The sequence below is a fragment of the Lissotriton helveticus genome, chromosome 1_2 (assembly GCF_964261635.1).
Source record: "Lissotriton helveticus chromosome 1_2, aLisHel1.1, whole genome shotgun sequence".
Lineage (NCBI taxonomy): Eukaryota > Metazoa > Chordata > Amphibia > Caudata > Salamandridae > Lissotriton > Lissotriton helveticus.
In genome coordinates, this window is record NC_136058.1 from 80,643,687 (window position 1) to 80,668,648 (window position 24,962).

General features: G+C 45.4%; 1 protein-coding gene across 1 annotated transcript in view; it reads left to right on the top strand.

The window, feature by feature from the left end:
• The window catches only part of SLC35D1 (solute carrier family 35 member D1), a 107,641-nt gene that overhangs the window by 12,121 nt on the left and 70,558 nt on the right, over positions 1 to 24,962 (top strand). Inside the window, exons 4-6 of the mRNA XM_078668894.1 lie at positions 746 to 813; positions 2,864 to 2,935; positions 3,684 to 3,752. Of these exons, the coding sequence (XP_078525020.1) occupies positions 746 to 813; positions 2,864 to 2,935; positions 3,684 to 3,752 (209 nt within the window). The remainder of the gene's footprint in view (positions 1 to 745; positions 814 to 2,863; positions 2,936 to 3,683; positions 3,753 to 24,962) is intronic.

Consider the following 24,962-nt stretch of genomic DNA (forward strand, 5'->3'; position numbering starts at 1 on the left):
GCATGGGATAAGGCATTTCAGTTAGACGCGGTAATTCAGGAAAGAGAGTAATTAAGGGATGAGTAAGGGAGATGGGGACGGTTGAAAGAGAGGGGAGAAAAAGGGTAGCGGGAGAGGGGGGGAGACAGTAGGAAAAGAAGAGAGAAGGGGTGGGTTGAGGAGAATAAAATGAGGACTGAAGTGTAGTGATATTCCTTATTCCTTTTCCATGGATGGCCTTCAGTTAAGGAGGGATCAGCAGCTATAACACTAAACCTAAATAGGAAGATAAGACAACTGGATGATTTGAAGTTGTATGTTGAGGAAAATTCTTCGGAACCTTTTTTTGGACCCGGATAAAACTAATCGAGAGAATTGGCAGGGAAACTTAGCTGATCCATTTCATAGTAACTCTTTAGGACGACCTCAGGCTGTCTTCGGAGACATAAGTACGAATGTTGATTATGTTGAGTAATTGTGCCCCATCATTTAAAAATAGAAACTTTGACGTGTCTTGATGAAGCGATTTTTGAAGCAAATGGTCTTTTGTGATATTTCTGCTGAATGAAAAAACCTGCAGTTTACTGAATTTTATCCTGCCAGCAATAGTTGCTTTAGAAAGATGTTTTGTTGGCTGGTGGATTGCCTGCTGTATTTGGGCTAAACAAGTAATGGAAATCTTTTATGTCCTAATGTGACGTTTCGGCTAGTTAGCTTGCAGTATCTTTTGCTCTCTCTATATCTTGCTCTCCGTTTATGATTGCAGGTTTTTCCACTACCTCTGCTGTATTTTGGGAACCAAATCACAGGACTGTTTAGCACAAAAAGACTTAAGTATGTTCACTTCAATTTTTATTTTCATCTGAATGGGTTCGTTGTTTTGTAAAGCTTTTTAAGTGGGAGTCAGTGGCCAAAGTAGCCTGTGGTGAATGTTGTGTTTGGCTCGGTAAGGAACTGAGTAGTATGATTACATTTTAGTGTGTAATGGAAACTTTGTATTAGTCTGCAAAGGGATTTAAAGGATTTTAGAACTTGTGCTCCCTATCCCTGTGAATTTGAGCAAATCCCCAAAACATTTTTTCCGAAGCCTTGAAAAGATATTGGTGCATTATCACTCCTGAGATATAGGTACTTTTTGCAGAGGAGTTTCCTTGAACTCACCGGGTGTTTGGAAAGAAATCACTTTTTGGATCACCTCGGATTTCAGGTTCGGAATAGCATTTAATTTGATCAACCAAAAAGTTCACCAAAAGAAACCTGTATCAGTCTTGGTGCCTTCAGGGAACACTGACACTCATACAAAACAAATCTAGTGGCTTGGCTACAAAGATTTTTCAGTTGTGATACACTCAAATAAAACAAGCTAATCTGCAGTGTGATGATGGTTAATTAAGGAGGTTGGTGGCATGTTTGAGAAGTTTATTGGAACCTGCCAGATCAAAAGACCTTCTTTTATGGATATCTACCCCCATGTTACGGTTAAGCCTAGATTTTCAGCACATTGCAATTGCCAACACTGGAAAGATGCCTGGAATTCTATATTTAAAAAATGCACTCTCAAAAACGTTACCTCACTCCATTAACTCTAACCTAAGTGGGATCAATTATGTAATCTAACTCCAAATTAATATGTATGGTGGACACGTGCATTGTTGCAAAAGTGATAAAACGGTTGTCGCCCGCATATAATAGATACATGCACACATTAGGATCTTTTCCAGGCATAAGTGTGTTTGTGGATGCCGTCCTCTGCTTTTGGGGAGTTCAGGCACTCTGTTGAAAGACATTCATTACAGTTCACCTGCTCCAGATTTATTTGCTACTCTTATACTGATTTATTTTCTAACATCATGACCTGCCTTTCCATAGAGCAGTACTTTTAATTCTCTTAGCCCCTTATGCATTAACCTGTTTTTCCATATAATCAGAATTGATACAACATTTGACTTATCTGGCCCTATGTTCTCTGTGATAAGAGCATTTGTCATGTATTTTCTCCATCTCCTGGGGCAGTCTACAGCTCCTGGTATGTTTTAGTGAGTAACTCTTGTTCAAAGGCGGGTGTCCTAGGATCTTTGATGCATTGGGCTGCTATTTGGATGTTAGTAGCCAGTTATATTTTTCGGGGTTTGAAGCTTCGAAGGGGTTTTGTGGACGAAGAGTCAAAGCTTCCTCTATGAAGATGTAGAACTATAATGCTTTTTGACACAACAAACGACACTCTATAGCTCAGCCTGGACTAGATCTTTTATCGAGACCTTTACATACAAAATTGAAGTGTAGAACATTAAAATGCAGATTGACATTTATAACTATAAACTATTTTTAAGCGACAATATGATGTGGCTCTACAACATAAACAACATTGTAATTTATGGGCAAGAGGTTTGTAAATCCAGGTCTGAGGCCTCTATTGTGAGAATGGCTGGTAATCCGTTCAAGTGGCAGACAGAATATCAGAAACTCTCCTGTGTGTTTTGATATGTCTGGTGTTCGTCCTAGTTTTCCAGCTGTCCTAGTTGCCGCGGAGGAAAGAACTCCAAGAGTCTTGAGTTCAAATGGCTGAGTCTTTGAAAGGGGCAGGTCAGAATGTATACCCAAGGATGAGAATGGTTGTCGACTACCCATGAGGGACTTGCGTACCAATGGTTTATTTAGTGCATGTTGGCAAATTGGGTGTACACATTTTTGCTTTATAAATCATCATAACAAAATAAGTTAAATCATTGTGTCTTTGGGGAAGTAAAATGCTACCGTTAACACACTTGCTGCCAATGTTAATATTGCTGCCAATGTTAATAGATTTATTTTTAAAACTTAATGAACAAAGTATATATTTGCAATGCCTGTGGCTATTTTTCTAACTTTGACAAATATCTTGCAGCCTGCCAATGTTTACAGTCCTCAGGCGGTTTTCTATTCTGTTTACAATGTTTGCAGAATTAATTTTACTCAAGTAAGTAATGCTTTCTTTTTGCTTCTTTACCAAAAGTTAAGTCTGAACTATTGTCCGTGTAGAACATAATGTGTAGTATATTAAAATCTCTTCATAGGGGCTGCCTTTGATCTTACTTTGGCTGAACAATAGACAGTTTGCAGAAACAGTGGTTCAGACCCCACAATGAAATGATATTTAATTTACCTGCTGGATGTGTCCATGTTCCCACCATTCATTCCCGTATAAGCAACTATAGCAGTATTTTCAACCATAAAATAGTCCAGTCTTAGAGAGTGAAATGATTGTTCTGCGAATATGTACTGGTGCCTACCCGGTATAAGTGTCCCTTATTAATATAACGCTTAATAAACATGTTTTTGTTTGTTTCTTAATATTAAAAAGACAGCTAAGGAAAGCGGCTCAGTTAGATGAAGTTATTTGCCCATATCACGCTGGGGCTGTAATCCTAGCTTTCTGCTTCCACTGCTAACACGCTAGCAACCAAATCCCCTGAGCCCTATAACTAAGGATAAAAATACTTTCTCTAACAATTCCAGTTGCAAAGGAAGCTTTATAACCATGATCTCTCTAAAACAATCAAGTAGTTGTTCCTGCTGTCTTGTTTCCTGTCCATAGCATCTTGCAACACTGTCTTCACCCCTAAAAATAGGCAAAGGGTTTAGATGGGTACCTTGCTGCTTTGTAAACCTTTTCAACCTGAGGTAATGTTATTTAGATGGTAAAAAGCTCTTTTTTCTGATTGCAGAAAGACGTTTTCACGTGGAATCCAGATGACAGTGTTTGCAATGATACTTGGTGCATTCATAGCTGCCAGGTAAGGGTTGTACTTTATTGCAAGGTATTCTTTATGATTGTTACAGCAAACATCAAATGCCAAGTATGTGGTGTGATCCATGGGATGTCTTGATCCAGAACTATAACTCTGAGAAAGAAGGAATGTTGGTCTGTGGCATCATTGTAACAATTTTAGTGGTTGGATGATTTGAGATAGGCAGTTGAAACCGCTTGGAATAAGATGCATTACCTAGGTTTTGGGATTATTATTGTTTTCTTAGCTACTACTTTGCATGGCGGGTTACATTTTCCTAAGTTTTTGCAGTTAGTCATAAAAAGTGCATTAAGCCCTTTTGTCTGCTACCTTTGTTGTGCTGCAGTAGTATCAGTGCTTAATTTGAGCAGGTGCTTTCAGGTGCTCCGCACCAGCACTTCTTTCTTCTTTCCAATTTCTGACCCTGCAGGTGTTGGTCTCAATATTCATTGTTCAAATTCAAAATAAAAAAATAACATACATTGCATGGTGACTGGCTGGTAAATGTTCATGGACTGGCCAGCATACCCCTGTCCAGGCAGGCATGATTGTGTATAACCAAGTTAGTGATGATATCATCATGCCGATCACAAATCCAAGAAGTCATCAACAAACTATGGCTTGCATTCTATTCCCCGAGTCTGCTGCACCTTGCCACAGCCTGAGCGTAAGCCTCCCATTGGATAATTGTAGCTGGGGGCTGGCTCATGACGGAGTTGAGGCAAGGAAGCTGCAAGAACTCATTTGGAACTTGGGAGTGAGGACTCTTGAGGAAGAATAAACAAAAGTAAGTGTGGACTTTCCACTTGCTGCGTAGCCAGAGAGGCATTTCCTGCAGCCCTGTATTGCTGCTATCTTCAACATGCTCGATGCGACTGTGGACCAACACAACTTTTGTGCGCCATTGCGTCACCTGTGGAATCTGTGCACTGCACCGCAGCATGGTAATTGCTGAGTGAATGCGCGAGTCCAGTAGGCACCAAAGCCATACTTACTGGCATTGGCAGCATTACGGCTGGGGGACAATGCATGTGCTGTAGCAGGCAGGGTCACAGCAAGCTGAGCAGTGGATGGCGATGCTGTTGCCATCCTTGGACCTACTAATTACAGGCAGCACTAGCAGTTACATCACCGACCGTGCTCGAGCAGCCGTCTGTTTCGCAATAAAACCAGTCCTACCGCACTGATTAATATATGCAAAAAATGCATTTTCATTTGGTGTACATTATGTTTTTGCACTCTATGTAGGTAAGAAAGTAAAACATGCCACCTTCCACTTCTTTAGGAATGACAACAGGAAAACGCAGAGTTCAAAATAGCACGGACATGTATAGGCTGACGACAGGGGTCACAGGCAGCAGCAGTGTTATAGATGAGAGAGAGAGAGCAAGAGTAAAGAGGAGAAAGAAACAACTGAAGAGGAGAGAGATACGACCGAGCTAAGTAGAAGAAAAGGAGAGCAAATCGGATACAAAGAGAAAGCAGCCATGATGTGAAGAAGAGAGCATTAAGAAGAGAGTAGATAGAATGAAAAGGATGTAGAGGACAGGACAGACGAAAAAAAGCAGACAAATGATAAAACGGAGACACAGCTAATCACTGCTAGAAGAGTGATAGCAAAGAGCCAAGATCGAGGGGAAAGAGAGCAGAGCATGGATAAAAGTGAAGAGGAAAAAGGGCAAACCAGAAATACAGGGTATAAGGTAACACACCAGGTGTGACAAAGATGATAGAAAATAATTAGAGAGGTTAGAGGTTAGAGGATAGACTCTTAGAGCAAAGACTTGGGGACAGACAACAGATCAAAGTTAGAAGATAGAGACTGAGGCAATGGGAGTGTTGAAAGTGGGGCTCACCGGAGGAAGAAGTGAGCTGCGGCCTCCTTGGCAAAATTTTCAGCACCTTCACTTTTTTTTTTTTTTTTTACAAATTAAGCACTGATGGACATAAGAGACATGTTAAAAACTTCAGTGCCATCTATAACTCTGTGTCGTAGGAAAAAAAATCAAGCATGTTTAAAGATATGTACTCCTGTTCAAAAATCCATAGTCTTTGAACAATCCACACAAAATATATAAAAAAAAATAACCAGTTAAAAACAAGCTTGATAGTTTTCAGTTTTTATAAAACGTTGGTAAACTTATCTGGGTCAAAAATGATTATAATGATGGATTCTGGATGTCTACTAGAGTAATTATTGGATTCATTGCATTTCTATAGTGCACACTAAACCAGGGTGCAGGGGAGCTGAGAGAAGTAAACTGGCTGATTCACATACACGGATGAAGTGTAAATCACTGTGTCTTCTTATTTCTCCCAGTCGGATGTAAGATAATCCCTGCCATCATTTATTGCTCCAGTAACTCTTTGGAGGTTTCAATCTAGCAAGTCCTTATGGGTGGTGTTAAAATTGTAAGTTACTTTAACCCACTTGATACATGACTTAGTAGAAATTGGGTCCTGTGTCAATGGAACTTTTCATTTGTAAGGGTGATTAGTTAGGTTTACTACATTCTCCAATTAAAGGAGTATGCTTGGGTAGTTTCGGCATTGCCGTAATCAGAGATGTGTTGAAAGCAATCAAGGTGGACATTTCTTATAATAAGTTTTATCTATCCCTTATCATGGCAAGGTGAATAAACTACAAGTGTATAGTATAATGGAAATCTCCTGAGATGTCAAGAATACCTTCTTAGCATGCTATGTATTGAACTGTATTGAGGGAAATGGATGGCTTTTGCAGTCTAGCAGTACTTATCCTTCTACAGAGTTTTCTTTGGGCGCTTTGTCAATGAGCTACTAAGTATGCAGAACAAAAAGAGAATGTATCGAAGAAAAGGGCAAGTGATTTAACATAGGAAGCTGTATTCAGTGCCACTCCATGAAAAGCTTGCTCTTTTTGATACTCCTTCTAAGGAAGCAATGCTGTTAGCTCTTAATTGGCAGTTTTAGAACAGGAATAAGGCATACGCTCTGAGGGTTTCTGTAAGGTACTGCCTATTTTTGTATGGTCACCCCCCAACTTATTGGATTGATGCTACTGGTTTTTCGGCTGTGAGAGTGCATGGATGCCTGCTAATCAGACCTCTGTGCTCTGGCCTTAAAACGTGTGTTTCATTGGCATATACCCAATTGGCATAAGCAAACTTACCTGTACCTGAGTTTATGGTGGCTTGGGTACCCAGGGCAGGTAAGTTAGAGGGTCAATCCCAGGGATTGCAGCACTGGCTACCTATAACAAAAAGGGTTTTGTTCAAAGTGTTGATAATTACTTTTCGAGCTGTCCACGGCTTAGGCCCACTATACCTAAGGAAAAAATTTGTGAGATACTGTCCAACACAAGCCCTACGGTCCTCAAATGCAAATTTGCTGACCGTTCCAGGGTTTAGTCTCAAAACTCGAGGGGGTAAGTCCCTGGCGGTACTAGGTGCAAAAGCGTGGAATACTCTCCCCGCACATCTGAGAGCATTGGACAGTGAAACAGAGTTCCGTAAACAACTAAAAACCTGGCTTTTCAAACTCCAAGACACAATTGCCAGAGACCTAGTGTGATTCCTGATCTGGTCAAGTCAAGCAGCAAGGCTACATTACATCGGTTGGCCATACTTGTGCGCCTAGATGCTCCTTGGAGCGATTGTTGCGCGATATAAATGGGCAATTACATTACATTTTAATTTTACTTGTGTATATATAGCACTTGCTAGACCCGAGACTATCCAAGTGCTTTACTGGTTATGCGAATACATAAATACGTTTATAAGGGGTGCAAAAGGAACTCTTAATGTAAAAGTAACAAGACAGTACAGCACTCAATGATTATAGAGTCAAAAGAAAAACACAGGGTATATGGAGAAGGCCATCAGGGGGGAAAAAAAGGCAAATTAGCAAATCTCAATGAGGAAATTGAGCAGGTAATGTGACCATCTAGAAGGTGTTAATCAACAAGAGGAACGAAGAACAGCTTGTGTGCCTGTGGAGGTAGCTGTTCAGGAGTAGAGATTTGAGTTCATGTTTGAATGATGGGAAAAAAGGGTTACAGCGGAGGTCTTTAGGAAGCGAGTTCCAGATCTTCAGAGTATTACCTGAGAAGGAGTGGGATTGAGATGTTTCTTAAAGTTGGGAGAATGAGAAGAAGAGCGTCAGAGCTTCTGAGAAGTCTGGCTCTTCCAGCTCTTGACAGTCTGGGTTCTAAGTATTAGTTGTTTTTGTATGAAGCACTTTGTGAGTGATGCCGGCTGTCTTGAAAAAGCATCTGCCTTCGATGGGAAGCCACTTGAGACTACTGGGGGCAGGAGATATGTGGTCAAATTATTTGGTACCTGTGAGAAGTCAGGCAGTGGTCTTCAGAGCAGCTTTCATGGGTGCCGGATGACCTTTAGGGGTTCCAGTAAGAAGAGAATTAAGAGCATCCAGATTCTTAATCCAATCTAGAATAGGCAAAGGATGTGTTCTAGGGGAGAACAGAAGTAGTTCTGTCTTTTTGGGGTTCGGTTAAAGATGGTTGGTTTAGAGCCAAGAATGTAAACTAATAAGTGTGTTGTTCAGTTGTTGGAAGTCGCCAGGTGATTTGAGTTTGTAGTAGAGTTTTATGTCTTCTGCATATTGGTGGTATTTGACCCCTGTTTGGTTCAAAATGGCACTAAGGGTTTCCATGAAGAGATTATATAAGGCTGGGGCTATGATAGACCCTTGGGGTATGCCTTGTGTCACAGGAGTTGGATTGGAGAGACCGCTTTGGATTTTTATTTGCTGATTGTGATGTTGCAGAGAGGACGTAAACCATTTTAGGACCGTGCCATTGACACCTGTGCAATATATGAGTTTCAAGTAGAGCTGGGTGATTTACCGTATTGAAAGCGGCAGATAAGTCCAGTAAGATTAAGAGACAGGCATCACCTTCATCCAGGCTTCTTTGAATGTCATTAAAAATACAGAGCATTGTTGTTTCGGTGCCTTCAACCTGTCCTGAATCATGATTGGAAAGTAACGTGGAGGTTGAATTCTTCCATGTGTCTGGTTAGTTGCAGGAGGACACATTTCTCAAGTGTTTTGGATAGGAAGGGAAGGTTTGTGTGGGTCTAAGGTTATTAAAGTCATTGGGGTCCATTCTTGTTTTTTTGGGGCATGGGGGTGACTTGACCTGTTTGAATGGACTCTGGAACACACCCTGAGGGGGGGAGAGAGAGGCATTCATGATTTGGTCCAGAGCGAGCATATGATATAGTCGAGGTTCTGTACTAACCTGTACACCCTGGGTGTGACACAGGTAAAATCAGTCTTCCAGTTTGCCTTTGCAGACTGGAAGAGAGGTTTGAAACTGCTAGCCCAACTTTGCCATGTAACATTTTGGCAAAGCCAGTCTTCCCCCTGGCATATGTGCAAGTCACCCCTATGTTAAGCCTACCAAACCCTTAGGCAGGGCACAGCACATTTCCTGAACAGAACATGCATTTTACATGCTCTGACAGTCAAAATGTGAAACTGTTATTTTTACTGCATCTTAGTGTGGAAAGACTTGGTCACCTGGTTGGCAAGTACAGAGTTACACCCTGACCCACTCAGCTGTGCTAGCTTTGGAATGGTGTTACCAACATCGATACTCCAAGCTATCAGATAACTTGTTGCATTAAGCCTGGCCTGATACTCGAGTCGGAATTTACATTGCAAAAGTTGCTCACCACAACAAGTTAAGTTGCCACTTTGTTGCCTTTAGACTTCTATGCCCTCAACCTTTGCACATGGTGATTTGTTTCTGAGACAGCTTTTTGCCCTCCTGGAGAGACATGCTCACCATTCCCAAGAAATTATACAATAGAAGCTTGCAGAGGAGAGAGGTGTTACCTCCCTCCTGCAGGAGGCCACACAATTATTATCCCAGTAGATGATTTTCAAAGGAGAAACCACCTTTGAAGGTCAAACAGGAAACACTTGGGAAGAGGGGCTGCTCTATTGTTTAGGCAGACAGGCTGACACATTAGGATAGGGAAGGGGAACCCAGTTGCCACACCGGTTTTCCAGGGACGTTCATCTCCCTTGGTAGCCACACCTCTGGGATAGGCTAGGGAGATCTGGACACTGAGAGAGGGGTTCTTCCATGTTGGTAGTGGACAGAATCGTACATCTTAGGATAGTCAGATGCCACACTTCCCAGGAAGTGATCCTCTGGAGGGAGGGAACCTAGTAGCCCATTGGTTACTGGCAGCGTCTACCTTAAGGACACTTTCTGAGCAAAGAAAGGGCACCCAGAACCCAGATCTCGGACTGCCCTGTTGCACCAAGGACGCAGCAAAGAGAAGCTAACCGTGTGGACTGTACCTGCTGAATTAGGTGGCTAGCAAAGGAGAATAAACAGTCCGTGCTGTGTCCTATTCATTGAGAATCCCTCTCCGGAGCCCAGGCGAAGCAAGAGGCTCCAAAGGTCAGTTAGCTGACCTCCTGTCCGCAGCACACCTCCTATTCACAGCACAAGACCACAACAGCTGAAGAAGCATGCTTGGGCAAGTTGGTAGCCCAGAATCTTTACACCACTGCCAACCGCCACCATATAGCACCAGAGACCAGGACATGAAGCTCAAAGTTGCACCAGAGTCCACTGGACCCAGGAGTGCAGCTCGGTCATCCAGAAAATTGCCCAGGGAAGGACTTTCCTGTGACCGCGATACCCGCATACCAGTAGCCCAGTGCTGACTGGACTTCTACCAGGACCAGGAAGACTTTGAGAGACCTCGACCCCTGCGACCAGGACTGTCTCCGGACAGAGGTGAAGCCACATAAAAGATCCCTGTCGACTTCATCTCATCCACAACATTCTTGAGTATCTTCAGCTTCCTGTTTCCCGTGCATCAGGACCACTTTCATAGGAACCTACTGCAAAAGATAAAAGTGCATGGAACTGACAGAAGACTGCTTCCCCGACTGAGTTCACTGTTTCTGAGAACCTGGCTCTCCCTCGGAGTTGGTTGAACAAAGTAATTCTAACTGACCGCAATACAATTAGCCAAAGTTTTTGCTCAAAAAGTTGCTAAGCGTCAAATTATTAGAATTTATCAGTGCTCGTTCACGATTCCGTATACAAGAGCATATTTACTGTACCTTTTAAAATCCATATCTCCGGAACCCTCCAATGGTTCTTTTTCGTTGCGTTGTCTCAAAATATATAAAAAATGCAATCTATATTTTATAAACTGGTGTTGGATTTCTTTAGTGCATTAGTTATTTACCAATTTTTAAAATTTTATTTTTAACTACTGTTTTGTATTATAGTAAGTGGTTAATTTGGAAAGTTCAAGATGGCCTTTGTCCTTGTAGAAGTTTGGTGTAGTTCTCATGGTTGCTTTATTTCATCCTTTCACCAAACCAATGCTTCCTTAAAATAACTTCTCACTTTGGTCTTGAAGTTAAATGAAAAAACGTTTTACTCTTTCCTTGTTGTAGGCCTTTTCATCCATTTGTTTTAAGTCTGGTAGTCTTGATGCACGTTCAATCTTTATACTCCACTTTAAATTCAGAACTGATTTCCAATACCCTGTTGGTTAGAAAAACTCTTTATAATCACTGGAGGGCCATTTTCATCCACATGTTGAAACATTTGGCATTTGGATATGTGTGTCTTGAAAGGCTCCCTCACCTGGTTCACCCTTAAATCTCTGAAGGAATGCAATGGATGTCTTGTCCCGACCCCCCCCCCACCCACCACCTAGCCTTTTGCATTGTTAAGTCTATCAGATGTACCTATTGAACTGGCCATAGTATTGTTGTTTTATGGACCACTTTACCTCGTTATGATAATCTCTGAGTCCAGCAAGGCCATTCTAAGCAAAGCCCTGCCTCCCTCTCTCAGAATAGTAACTTTTAGATACTGGAGAATCGCTGGTAGTCCTCTTTACATTCTTTCACTTCGACCAGGCCAGTGACCTAATTCGATTTGGTACGGGCTTAAGTATACTTTGGTACAATAGCTTAATAGGGGCAGAAGGCACATATCTGGCAATATTTTTTAATACATTTATTTAATCTGAGGGTCTTCAGTCTATTAACCCATCCAGAGTTTTGCTTCTTCCACTGAGCTGTGAGAAAGTGGCTCTATATATACACTGGACCAGAATAAGGTACAGTGTGTATAGAGTCCACAAACCCCAGAGGTATAACGGAGGTTAAAGCCAGGTGTGACCTTACTCTCTAAAGTGGTAGCTTGGTCGAGCAGTAAGGCCATACCAGAGGACAGTGTAAAGCATTTGTTGTACACACTCAGTCAGCAAAAGGTTTCACACCCTCCTGAACTCCAGGCCAATTGTTGTTATATCAAAGATATAGTTGTTTTATTTTTAGAACCAACAGGTATCAAAATATACTGTTCTCAATATGAGAGGTCTCAGATGAGTACTTTGCAAAAAGGCAATACACTTTGTAAACCCCAGAACCTGGAAACTCCTGAGGCGGAAGCCGGGAGAACGCTGAAAACTTGTTTTTAAACTATCACCATTGTATTTTGTGTCACTTCACTAAAAACTGTACTTTTAAAAGCGCACTCACCCGGCAATCTGTCATAGCGGGCTAGAGACACGCTGAAACAGCGACTCCTTCGCTGCAACGAGCAAACCCCTGAAAAACAATTTCCCGCCGCCATTGACGGCGAGGAAGCAAGGCCACGCCCACCTGAGGCCACGCCCACCTTCTTCAGCATATATACGCGATCAGAAGCGTGTAACTGACAGAACCTGGAAACTCCTGAGGCGGAAGCCGGGAGAACGCTGAAAACTTGTTTTTAAACTATCACCATTGTATTTTGTGTCACTTCACTAAAAACTGTACTTTTAAAAGCGCACTCACCCGGCAATCTGTCATAGCGGGCTAGAGACACGCTGAAACAGCGACTCCTTCGCTGCAACGAGCAAACCCCTGAAAAACAATTTCCCGCCGCCATTGACGGCGAGGAAGCAAGGCCACGCCCACCTGAGGCCACGCCCACCTTCTTCAGCATATATACGCGATCAGAAGCGTGTAACTGACAGAACCTGGAAACTCCTGAGGCGGAAGCCGGGAGAACGCTGAAAACTTGTTTTTAAACTATCACCATTGTATTTTGTGTCACTTCACTAAAAACTGTACTTTTAAAAGCGCACTCACCCGGCAATCTGTCATAGCGGGCTAGAGACACGCTGAAACAGCGACTCCTTCGCTGCAACGAGCAAACCCCTGAAAAACAATTTCCCGCCGCCATTGACGGCGAGGAAGCAAGGCCACGCCCACCTGAGGCCACGCCCACCTTCTTCAGCATATATACGCGATCAGAAGCGTGTAACTGACAGAACCTGGAAACTCCTGAGGCGGAAGCCGGGAGAACGCTGAAAACTTGTTTTTAAACTATCACCATTGTATTTTGTGTCACTTCACTAAAAACTGTACTTTTAAAAGCGCACTCACCCGGCAATCTGTCATAGCGGGCTAGAGACACGCTGAAACAGCGACTCCTTCGCTGCAACGAGCAAACCCCTGAAAAACAATTTCCCGCCGCCATTGACGGCGAGGAAGCAAGGCCACGCCCACCTGAGGCCACGCCCACCCCCTTCCTTTTCCCCATAAAATAATGTGCAATCACCGGACGCGCAGCGGACGGGCGCAGCGGGCGCGCCGTCAGCGCGCCGAAGGCGCGCCAAAGGCAAGCCCGTCTGGGCCCGTCCGGACCCGGACGGCCCTTGGCCCCGTAACTCTGCCAGGCGACCCTCAGGAGCGAGTGATGTATACAGCTGACACATTACGAGCCCTACGTCCTAAAACCACCCTGACCTGCTACCACATGGTTACGGGAGGTAAGGTCTTTTCGACCTGTCCACACTGCAATCCGGTCCCCCCCCCTAAAAGCACTACACCGGCTCTGAAAGCCGGACTTCTCAATTGCCGTTCCCTTCCGAAACACGCCACCGAAATAAACCTCCTAATCCATGATAACGATTACGACCTAATGTTCCTAACAGAGACATGGCTCTCTGATTGCACTGATCCGGATGTTGTCACAGCTCTCCCCACAGGTTATCTCTGCCAAACGTTAAATAGATCTAAAGGGAGGGGAGGTGGGATAGCCATCATCCACAGGCAACGATACGTCTGTAGGATGACGAACGCTGACATTGAGGATTGTGAGTGTGGCCAGTTTTCCATCCAAATCACTCCAGCCCTCACTGTAGCGGGGCTTCTGACCTATCGTCCCCCTGGGGCCCCAGGCAATTTCCCCAACTCTTTAGTTGAAGCCATTTCCCAACTAGCCTCCTCCACCTCCAACTTTCTGTTACTAGGTGATCTTAATTTCCACTTCCTTGACCCAACGGATCGTGTGGCCGTGGACATTAGACATGACCTTACAGCCTTAGAGGTAGGTCTGGTGAACAATGAGCCCACCCACGAGAAGGGCCATCTATTGGACCCCATCTTTACCAATATTCCAACAATGACCACCGACCCTCCGGTGACCCTTCCATGGACTGACCATTTTTTGGTCCCCTTTTTCTGGGAAATTCCCATGTCTAAGCACTCTATTCCTAAAACCCAGGTTACTGATCGCCAATGGCACAAATTGTCATCTGATATTTGGGCCCGTTCTCTGACCGAGTCCACTCCCGAGCTTTCCTCGGACCCAAATCTGGCCGATAAACAATTCAGTGACTGGATTACGTCGTCCCTGGACACTCTGCTTCCAAAAATCACTACCCTTAAACAACCAAAAAAGATATCCCCTGCTCCGTGGTACACTCCAGAGCTTAAAGCCTTACGGCAAGAATGCAAAAAGACCGAACGCTCATGGAGACGTGATAAAACAGGAGCGAATAAAAATATCTACTCCATCTCTCTTCTCAATTATAAAACCGCTATCCGGAATACCAAAAGCGTGTTTTTCCAGGAGAGAATAGAGAGAGCAGGTGGCTCCGGGAAGGAAGCATTCGCTATCCTGAGAGAACTTTCGAAACCACCAGAACAAGATCAGGGACCCCCCTCTGACCCTAAAGCTGATCAAGAGAAATGCCAACAACTGGCCAACTTCTTTCGGGACAAAATTCGGTTAATCCTGGATTCAATTCCTCCTTTGTGCCCGAGGGAAGAAACCGTTTCTCCACACTCGACTTTTCCCACCGGCCTATCCACATGGGGCCAGGTCACTTCAGATGAAGTGCGGACAACGCTTAACTCTATGAAAAGTGGTTCCCCCAGAGATCCAGCTCCTCTTCGGATCCTTAAAGAGGTAGCCCCTTCTATCATCCCCGCCCTCACCCAGTTGATTAATACGTCACTTCAACAGGGAGTTGTGCCCCAGAGTTGGAAGAAGGCAGTAGTAAAGGCCTTATTAAAGAAACCCACTCTGGACCCTGAAAACCTGGCGAATTATCGGCCCATTTCCTTACTCCCTGGAGTAAGTAAAATTGCGGAAAAACTCATCAACGAAAAACTCTCCGAATATCTAGAAGTTAACAACAAACTGAAAAACTCCCAGACGGGCTTTCGACCAGGACAGGGCACGGACATCGCCCTCCTGGCGGCGGTAGAGGAAGCCAGAACGCTGCTAGATGGGGGAGGATCAGTGGCCGTGATCCTCCTCGACCTTAGTGCAGCGTTCGACACTGTGGACCACCAGCTCCTCATCGAAAGACTGGCAAAAGTTGGTCTAGAAGGCACAGCCATATCCTGGCTCTCATCCTTCTTGACACAACGATCTTATCAGATCTGGGAGAAAAACGCACGTTCCTCCGAAATGCCCCTCCAATGTGGTGTGCCTCAGGGCTCCTCCCTGAGCCCTACATTATTTAACATATATATGTCCACATTGGAGGAAGTCATCACCCCTTTCGGAGTGAGTGTCATCAGCTACGCTGATGACACACAATTAGTGGTGTCTCTGTCCCACCCTAAGCAACAGAAAGTCGATCTCCTCAACTGCCTCACGCAGGTCCATCATTGGATGAATATATCAGCGCTAAAATTAAACGGGGCAAAAACCGAGGTCCTTGTACTCGGCCCAAAAGGAACCTCACTTCCTCGGGACATGTGGCCAACATGTCTAGGCCCTCCCCCAGACCCAAAGACAGAGGTGAAAAGTCTGGGTGTCTGGATCGACTCGGAACTCTCCTTCGCCCCACAAGCAAAAAAGGTCGTAGGGACCTGTTTCGGTCTGCTAAAATCCCTGAGGAAAGTCCTGCCCCTTCTTCCTCCGAAATCGCAAAAACTTTTAGTCCAGGGTCTTATTATATCAAGACTGGACTATAGCAATGCGATCTATTTGGGTGCCCCGGAAGCAACATTGACTAAACTGCAGAGGATCCAGAATACCGCTGCTCGGATCATTACCAACACCCCGGCCAGAGCATCGGCCAAGCCTGCCCTCAAACTCCTGCATTGGCTTCCCATAAGGGAGAGAATTAAATTTAAAGCCCTGTGTCTGGTGCACAAAACCCTGAACAACCAAGGCCCTCCAATTCTCCGAAACTTCATTACCCCTTACATAGCCACAAGATCCCTTCGCTCTAATACAGAAAATCTTATCAATGCCCCAAGGTTTAGGAAAGCGCGGTCAGGAGGAAGACGATTCTCGGTCCATGCGGCCCGTCTTTGGAACTCCCTCCCGCGAGATCTTCGTCTGGAACCCCAATACCTCCGTTTTAGGAAACGATTAAAGACACATCTTTTCCCCTAGCCCTTTGCCCCTCTCGTAAACTCAGTCCTCAGTTTATGTCTCTAAGGTTCCTCAGCGCTGGGATACTTCCGGGTGACTACGCGCTTTATAAAAATAAATAAGTACTGGGGTTGCAGTAGGCAACACAATTCTACACACAATTTAGCATTGAGCTCAATGGGTTTTTCTATATAAACACAGTTGATTACTTTGTAGATTACTTTGGTAGTTCCAGGACTGGATCCTAGATTCAGTCCTGGGGTCTTAGCTGAAAACAATTTAGTTAAAACGTTTTAGTTGTTGCAGTGATTTTTTCAGGAATATAAAGCTATTTTAAAAGTTCACACGTAGAAGCTTTTCAACAGAAATCTGGCAATGTTATCCAATGGGAGACAATTTTGCAATCCAGTACTGGGCTCCTAGATCCAGCACTGGGGTCTCAGCTTAAAACAGGTAAGTAATTACGTTTCAGTATTTGGTATGATTTTTAAAGAATATGTCAAGTTTTCAAAAATGGACAAAAGAAATTTCACAGAAAAGCACACAATGGATTCCTATGGAGAAAATTCAAGTTACTAGTAAACCCGACTAGGATTACTTTTGCCGTTCAGTACTGGACGACAAGATGCAGTACTGGCTTCTCTCCTGATCACAGGTGAGTACTTCGGAGTTCGGAATTCGGTTGATTTTATGTGAATATTTTAAGTTTTCAAAAGTAGGCACTTAGAAGATATTTCGAGTCAAACCAGTCCATGTTATCCAATGGCAGGTAAGTGAGTTACCGGTTGCCAGGTGAGTACTTGGCTGGGGAAGTTAGGGTTCTGGACTCAGGGGTCTCCCAGGGTCAGGTAGGTACAGTTGGTTCACCCTCAGCGGCACAGGGGCGGCCTGGTGCAGAGGTAGTTAGGCCCAATGTTATCCAATGAGGGGCAGGGGGCCTCCAGTTGGTGGCTGCTGGCTAGCAGGCCACGCGGCTGTGGGAGCTGGGCTCCTGGTCACTTGCTCAGGGCAAATGGGGAAGTAGGATAGGGCACAGGTTGCGCTGCCAGGGGCGCTCGGGCGGCTGGGTGCAGGGTGCCTTTGAGCCGTCGGGCGCTCAATGTTATTCAATGGGAAAGGTAAAAAGGGAACAAAGGCTGCAGACTCTGGGACGGTGATTCTTCAGGAGCGACCACCACTTCGAGAGGTAAGTTGGGATCCTGGAGAAGAGGTAGGTACCCCAAAAGGGAGGCACAGGGGGTCGCAGGGCGCCGGGTGCAGGGATGTCTTTGGGTGTCGGGAAATCTTACTCTCGGCTGGTCACGGTTGAAGGGGTCCCTGGTTCTGAGGCGGCAGGTGTCGTCTGGTTCGTCGAGGAAGGTCTTTGGGCACTGGGCTTTGGGTCCCAGTCGCCGGGGGGACGTACTCGTGTTCTTGGATCACTCGGGCACGGACCGGCTCGGTGGGTGCAGAGTGGGCAGATCTTGAGCTTCCTGGCTGGGGTTGGTTGTTGAAGCAGAGCCTCTACTTATGGGAGTCCCAGTCTTTAAGAGGGTCAAGGCAGGCAGGTCCTCCGGGTGTCCCAAGGTTGCTGTCCGCAGGAGTCACCAGGATTAAGCAGGAGCAGGTTCCAGGATCGGCGGGCCGGTAGGACTGGGGCCAAGTCAGTGGGTGTCGTCATGTTGTTAGCAGCTGCACGTGGGTCTTCTTCTTGATCTTCTTTCTTCTTTTCTTATCGGGATCTGAGGAAGGAAGGTTCAGGGTGCCCCTAAATACTAAATTTAGGGGCGTTACTGGTAGGGCAAGGGCAGGGACCAATAGATCCCTGTCCTGGGATGGGTACACCCCCTAACCTGCTCCTCTCCTGTGGGAGGGGGGCTGGAGCCTAGCTGTGAATGGGCAGGGCTCCCCATCTTCAAGATGTCAGGGGCCCGGGGGCGTGCTTCGCCTCTCCCACCTGAGGGGTGGGGTTGGCACAGCCTGGCACACCCCCTTCCTGACGTAGGGTTTCCTGCCAGTCTTCCCGCCAGAGTGGGGGTTAGAACCGGTGGGGGCCAGTTTCTGAGTACAGCAAATGGTCTAGAGAAGCTCACAGAGGCGGCAGGCCTTTTGAAGCTTCCCCTGCCCATCCTGTGGGAGGAAACCTAGCACTTCACCCAGGATGTGCATTGTTGCAGGCCCAGGAGAGCGGGGGCTCTACACCCAGTGCTCAAGCAACAGGTCTGCTGTGTGGCAGCCTCTGCAGCCACTCAGCCCAGACGTGGATTGTAGGTTACGTTTTCAGGGGGCATCTCTAAGATGCCCTCTGGTGCATTTTACATTAAATCCCACACTGGCATCAGTGCTGGTTTAATGTGCTGAGAAGTTTGGTACCAAACTTGTCAGCCTTCAGTGTAGCCATTATGGTGCTGTGGAGTTCGTAATGACGACCTCCCAGCACCATATACTCTTAATGGCATCACTGCACTTACAGTGCCCAGGAATGGCCCTGGGTACTGTAGGGGCACAGGGCTCATGCACCCGTGCCCACACCTCTGGCATAGGGCACCCAGCTAGAGGGGTGACTGAAGTATGCCAGGGCAGTGAGTTCTGTGGGCATGGCACCCAGGGATGTGTGCCATGTCGACTCTTGGTTTAGTTCTGCACTTAGACACTCAGCCTGCAAGGGCAGTGTGTGGGTGTCCGGTTACAGGGCCCCTGGGGGTGGCACAATAAGTGCTGCAGCCCTCGGGGGTCTTCTCTGGTCACCATGCCCTGGGTACCTGGGGTACCATTTACTAAGGGCTGACAGGTGGCCAGAGATGCCAATTGGGTTTTAGTTTCAACACAGTTTTAGGGAAGGAACACAGGCCCTGGGTACCTGGTTGGCAGGAGCCCAGGGGTCACTCAGTCAAAGCACATCAGCTGTTCAGAAAAAAAGTAGGGGCATACCAATGCTAGAAAGATGGCATGTTCTCACATGAGCCTGATGTATTTGTCCATTACTACTAGAGCTAGGTAGAACGGAGTTAATACAAAGTGCTTTTTATGGTGCAGTTAAGTTGCATGATCACTTAACGGGAGGGATCCAACTAAAGTTGCATGCTCCAGATTATCACTACTGGGTGAGTCTCCTTGCCTAGTTGTTTAGTCAATTTTAGAGTGATGCCATACAATCTGTGAGAATGACCCACATTCGCTATTCCTATAGTATTAAGATACAACCCACTTTGTAGCACTTCAAATAATCATAGCTTAGAAACTCACATTTTCAGGTGATTAGTCTACGACATGCTAACAACTATCCTCTAAACCCCTCCTTCGCATAGGGGGTAATGTGCGCGCACCCCACTAATGTGGTAGCCTTTCCAATCCCTTCAAAACACCTGAATGTGGCATGAGACCAGATAAACCATAGTTTCTGCTGAGTGATTCCCGATATTCTAGTCTATTCTAAGCCAGGTGAATCCCTAATGTGGTGAGGAAACAACTTTTCACCTCTCTTAAAATTAGAGACTCACCCCCCTTAAATGGTCTTATGACTCAGCAAACTGTACATAAGGAATTGAGGAAATCCCTCTGAAAGGTCTCCCTTCATATTCAAGAGCTTATGTTCCAATTCACTGCTTCCTTAGCTCTTCAGTGTTCTCGTATGGTCACCAGACACCATGATCCAAGGATGTCTCCATCACCAGTGACTTAAAGGGAAATGAAACGTGCCTGTGCCCAGCTCATGGGGAAATGTCCCTCGGGGTGGTGCCATTGGGGCAATATAGTTCTTTTCCCGTGGTGATGTGCTGACTATCTCTGCAGCTCAGCTCCGACTAATCCAGAGTCTGTGAAACTACTTGCATAGTCTCCTTGAGACTGATCAATTATTATGAATATCACTTCTGTTCTTCAGCAGAATGGTGACATCACATTGCCAGTGATCAGTGAGTGTGATGCTTGCGGGATTATGCTCATTTTGATACGTTCCGCCCATGTGTGCCTTATTGTTATTTTTTTTAGATGCCTACACAGGTCATATAGGGGAACACTAGTACTCACCAATGAAACTGAGCTTCATTTCTTAGGTCTGATTTTCCATGTGATGAAGATCACTCATCCCCCCTTAACAAAATAAGCTCACATTATAGGGTGCTTACAGTGGGTTGATCCTGTGCCTGGCTCCTATGTAGAATACTGCACCCCGAGTTCAGATGAATAAGTACCCTGCCTACTTTCAGTCCACCATAGACCACAGAGGGAAGGTTCTTGAGATGATCAGCCATACCGCTGATCAGTTATATGGAGTTGGCTGCTTCACCCATCCCAGTTTTGGATTGGCCAGAGCGAGCTTTAATGGTGCAGACTTCACTCTTCCAGCTGAAGGCTGCCTAGTGTTAGCAGTGCTTCCGTTTGGATAGCGTCCTTTCTCCTGCCAGTAGTCGTCCCACGTAGTCTCTGCTGTTTGGCAGGCGCATTGTTGTATTGCAACAAGTTGGGTTATACACGTATGACGATTCGTCTGGAATCTGGGGAACTGATGAAATACTCTAGTCTGTTCCATCCCCTCATGATGGCTTGGGATCGAGCCTCTAGGAAAGGGGGGGGGGAGTTCCTCGAAGGTTGCAGTGACTAAGATGAAAATATGGGAAACACCAATAATATCGAGGTGAAAACATCGCCGTGCCATCGCACCGCGACTTTTACATCGCAGGATCGTTTGCATCGCATGCTTTAACTTCGCATGCGAGCAGGGCGCGATGACATTAACATCGCATGCCATAAAAACGATCCTGCGATGTAGAAGTAAAAATAACACGGAGGTCACGGAAAATGTCACAACTTGCAGAGACGCGGATGCACAAAAGTTATTCAAATAAACACCATGTTCCGGAGTAAAAAAAGCACGGAGGTCACGGAAAATGTCACTACTTGAAAAAACACGGATGCACAAAAAAGCAGGTGTCATTCTCATGGCCTTTATAACTAAAAACAATTAAGAAAGAGGAGCCAGGTGCTCTTAAGATGCCATGGATGAATGGATGGATGGATGGATGAATGATGGCATGAATGGATGATGGCGTGCCGTAAGGTGGATGGATGCATGGCTGGGTGGGGGGATGGATGGATGGATGGATGAATGGATGATGGTGAGGGTGGGTGGGTGTCACTACTTGAAAAAACACGGATGCACAAAAAAGCAGGTGTCATTCTCATGGCCTTTATAACTAAAAACAATTAAGAGAGAGGTGCCAGGTGCTCTTAAGATGGGATGGATGGATGGATGGATGGATGGATGGATGGATGGATGGATGGATGGATGATGGATGATGGCGTGCCGTATGGTGGATGGATGCATGGCTGGGTGGGGGGGGGTGAACGGATGGATGGATGATGGTGGGGGTGGGTGGGGGGGATGAATAGATGGATGGATGATGGCACCGTATGGTGGATGGATGCATGGCTGGGTGGGGGGGATGAGTGGATGGGTGGATGAATGGATGGCGGATAGATGAATGGATAGCTTCTTCAAAGAACATACCCGGTAATGGCAAAATGGCAATATTAATGGAGGATGGATGCATGGCTGTATGGGTGGATGCATGGGTGGGTGGATGAATGGATAATGGATGGCTGTTTGGGTGGATGCATGGATGGGTGGATGAATGGATGGCGGATGGATGAATGGATAGCTTTTTGAAAGAACATACCCGGTACCTCATATGGTGTCTTATGCAATACGTAGACAAACCTCGGCAGGGTAAGCATGGCCTTACTGCAGATCAATTAATTGTGTCTGGCTCACAGGGCACTAAATCACAAGAGCCCTTATGATTAGAACCCTATTAACCTCCTACATTTCGAGCAGGGATTTAAGATCTTCCACCACTGGTCTCTTAAGGGTCCCACGTATTCAGAGGACAGGAAACGTCTCAGAACGTGGCTATACTCTTAACATATTCTCCGGCCCAACTGTAGATTTGAAGGTACCCATTTTGACTCACACAGTGCTGGGACGTCTTAGGGTTAGCTACGCGCTATATAAGCCTATATAAGATAAGATAGCAACTGCATTAACCCCCCTCAGTTACCTCACCACTGTTATTCCGTGAAACCTGATGGCTGTACAATGTGCCCAACAAGGGTAGATAAACTGCATTTTAAAAGAGCTTAAGGAGTTACTTTGTGGCTAATATGTTGGAGCCCAGATTATAAAAATGTAATTCATAGTGTCATTGACTCTGCTGCGCCTGACACCATCCCTCATGACTCCTCGCATGTCAATTTCTGTGTCCCGGAATATTTTTTCATTTCCACTACTGTACACCAATTAAGCTTGGGTTGCCCTATACACAGTGTTATGCACAAATTGTGCATGCTCATCCCGACTGCCACAGTCCGTAGCAAGGATGCGAGGGGGTTTGGTACAGGCTGGGCAAATTGCCCCTTTGACGGCTGTTGGAATAGTAAAATACAGCAATTTACAGGGTGTGATGGGCGCCGGTGCCACTGACCCTGCTGCACCAACGGTAGTTACGCCCCTGACCACATCAGCACCGAAGGCTGTCCATGGCATTGGGAATCCGGCGCAGTACGTCAGAGTAGACGCTGCAGTAAGGAAGCCAGGGGCGTGTCTTTAATGGACAGCGATGTGAAAACGACCTAGGAGTGAACCACACATGTTGAGATGCGCTGCAAATGACAAACTAATACACAAACTAATACTTGTGGACATAATTCATGTGTTTGCTGCAAATGAGACGTTTATATTTTAGGATACATTAGTGCAGTTAGTACATCTAATGATAAGCATATATTTTGGGGTTAACTAATGCATCTCTTGCATATACTAAGGGAGTAATCTGATTAAAAATATTACATTGGCGCAAGAGACACAGGTTTTGGGACACATAAATTTACTTTGTGAAAGTGGCATGCATATTTGCTGTTTTTGCGGCCTGTTTGAAGTAGTTTGACCTATCTGACATAGTATAATTTACGGTTACCCATAAATTACTTGCAGCTGTGTTGGGAACAGAGGGCAGAAGGGCACTAAAAAAAGGGGAAAACAATTGAAACAGAGGGCAGGAGCATCACGCATTGGATGACAATATTTTAAACGTGTGGGCTCAAACATCGCGTTGTCATGTCGCCGATGTGACACGGTAACCAATCAAATGCCCGCATTTGCGTCGCAACAACGTGCGATGACAAAATTGCCGATGTGACTGCCGTTGCGATGTTATGACCGCGATGAAAACTCCTGCGCGTTCTTTGTTTCCGTTGGATCGTCATACAACCTGAAAATATGATGGCTGCATAACAGGCTTAAGCACTTCTTCTCAATCAAACCCAACGCAGTGAGGTGAGCTGCCAGTTTTTCCAGCCAGGGAGAACCATCACTAGACACATATCTGGCTCCCACTTCAGGAGCTGGAGCTACTAGTCATTCGGACATAAGTGGGTGGGAGAGGGCTTGGTGGAAGGGGGCAAATATCTGTAGTGTACCCCGTGGGTTAATGCTCAGGTTACTTTCCAGTTTGGTGTACTGCTCCAGGTGAAGAGGTTTCAGCAGACTTTGATTCTCTTGCAGTTTTGCTTCTGGAGGAATGTTTTCATAAATAGGTGCTCTTTGATGCACAGGGGGCATGCAAATGTTTGACGAGAGTCTGTTGTAAAAAATAATCTAGTCATGTATGTACCAGAAATGCACGAAAGCTGTACACTGAGAGCTGTGAAGAGCTCTGGAAGCTTAGGCCTGCTGAGCTCCGTTTCACAGCCAGGATATTAAAGTAATTCACTAGACTTCAGGTGTCTTAACATCTGGATAACTGCCTAATTTCCCTACTTACTCTAATAATTTAGCATTCAGTCTTGGGTGCTATATGTTTTGAAATGTGGCTGCTCACTTATTTGATTATTAAAGTCAGCTTGTTTCATCTTCCATGTTGTTTGGAGAACTACAGATATGATAATAAAAACCTGTGCAGTTGAGAGGTAATTCTATATATGAAGTTTGGTAGGGGTGTACCTAACCACCCCATGGAGCGACACTGGTGGCTATGAATGTGAGGGGCTGTCTGGACTCAAAATACGACTGTCTTTTAATACCTGGTTATCACTAAAGAACACTTCGGACATAGAACCTAGTCCCATGTGCAAGTACTTCATTTATTGGGGGAGATCATTTCTACCTATCTAATTATGTTACTTGGAAAGGACAGGAACTCCTCACCCACTAACCTAGTTGGTATGCTCCATCTCGAGCTGCTCCTCGTCCGGACCCAACTGCTGGTAGGGCGGATATTGTCCCCTCCTGAGACTCCATAGTACTACGTGGGAGGACACCACTAGTCTCCGCGATTAGCAATATCTCTTAATACCCAGCAGAGGTGCTGGGGCAGTTGTATTTTCGTGGGTTGCATTATGGCCCATGGCATTCTAAGTAGCCCACGGAAGTTTGGTCTCTGATGCATATGACCCTTCCATTTCATTGGTTACATGAGTAGCTCCATGGCAACCAAGGTCAGCACGCATCTTATTCTGTTCCGGCTACTGTGTTGACATTTGAACTGAAAACCCATTGCCAGTTACAGGGCTAAAACCAGTGC